Consider the following 506-nt stretch of genomic DNA (forward strand, 5'->3'; position numbering starts at 1 on the left):
AGAGATGACCGCAGGGTATGTCGCATCCCGATACAGGAGCCACCGGGGCACAGTGCCTGTGGGCTGCAGCACTTGGCTTTGGGCTGATGCCTCTGGAGAACAAGCCTTTTGCAAGGATTAGGAGCTCCTGTCAGCCTGTGGGCTGTCCCCCTTGCTGGCCCATGGCCACCCCACCTCTCCCACAGGACTGCTTCCCCGGCCCCGGCACATATGACCCCTACACCCGCCTCGATGAGAGGGACAAGCGCTCTGCCAGCACGCGAGGGCTGATGGACAGCAGGACGGCAAAGTGTGCCCCGCTGGCAGCCATGGTGAGTCCTGCCTCTTGCCCTGGGGACACGCTGGTGGGGTGGCCCTGGCCCCACTGAACATAGACCCCTCCACCTTTGCCCTTGTGCCTGCAGGGCAGCGGCCTGTCACCCAACACCTACCACCGGCAGAGCAGCATCAACAAGTGGATGCGGCGTGTCACCCCCCCTGGCCACCGCCAGCCCTTCTCAAGGGAC

The 506-nt window shown here is 64.6% G+C and overlaps 1 protein-coding gene across 1 annotated transcript in view; it reads left to right on the plus strand.

Moving 5' to 3' along the window:
• Positions 1 to 506, plus strand: part of LOC104489717 (chromosome unknown open reading frame, human C1orf177) — a 5447-nt gene that overhangs the window by 894 nt on the left and 4047 nt on the right. Inside the window, exons 4-5 of the mRNA XM_010131913.1 lie at positions 182 to 311; positions 405 to 467. Coding sequence (XP_010130215.1) covers positions 182 to 311; positions 405 to 467 — 193 coding nt within the window. The remainder of the gene's footprint in view (positions 1 to 181; positions 312 to 404; positions 468 to 506) is intronic.

This window comes from Buceros rhinoceros, unplaced genomic scaffold (genome assembly GCF_000710305.1).
Source record: "Buceros rhinoceros silvestris isolate BGI_N320 unplaced genomic scaffold, ASM71030v1 scaffold6982, whole genome shotgun sequence".
NCBI lineage: Eukaryota > Metazoa > Chordata > Aves > Bucerotiformes > Bucerotidae > Buceros > Buceros rhinoceros.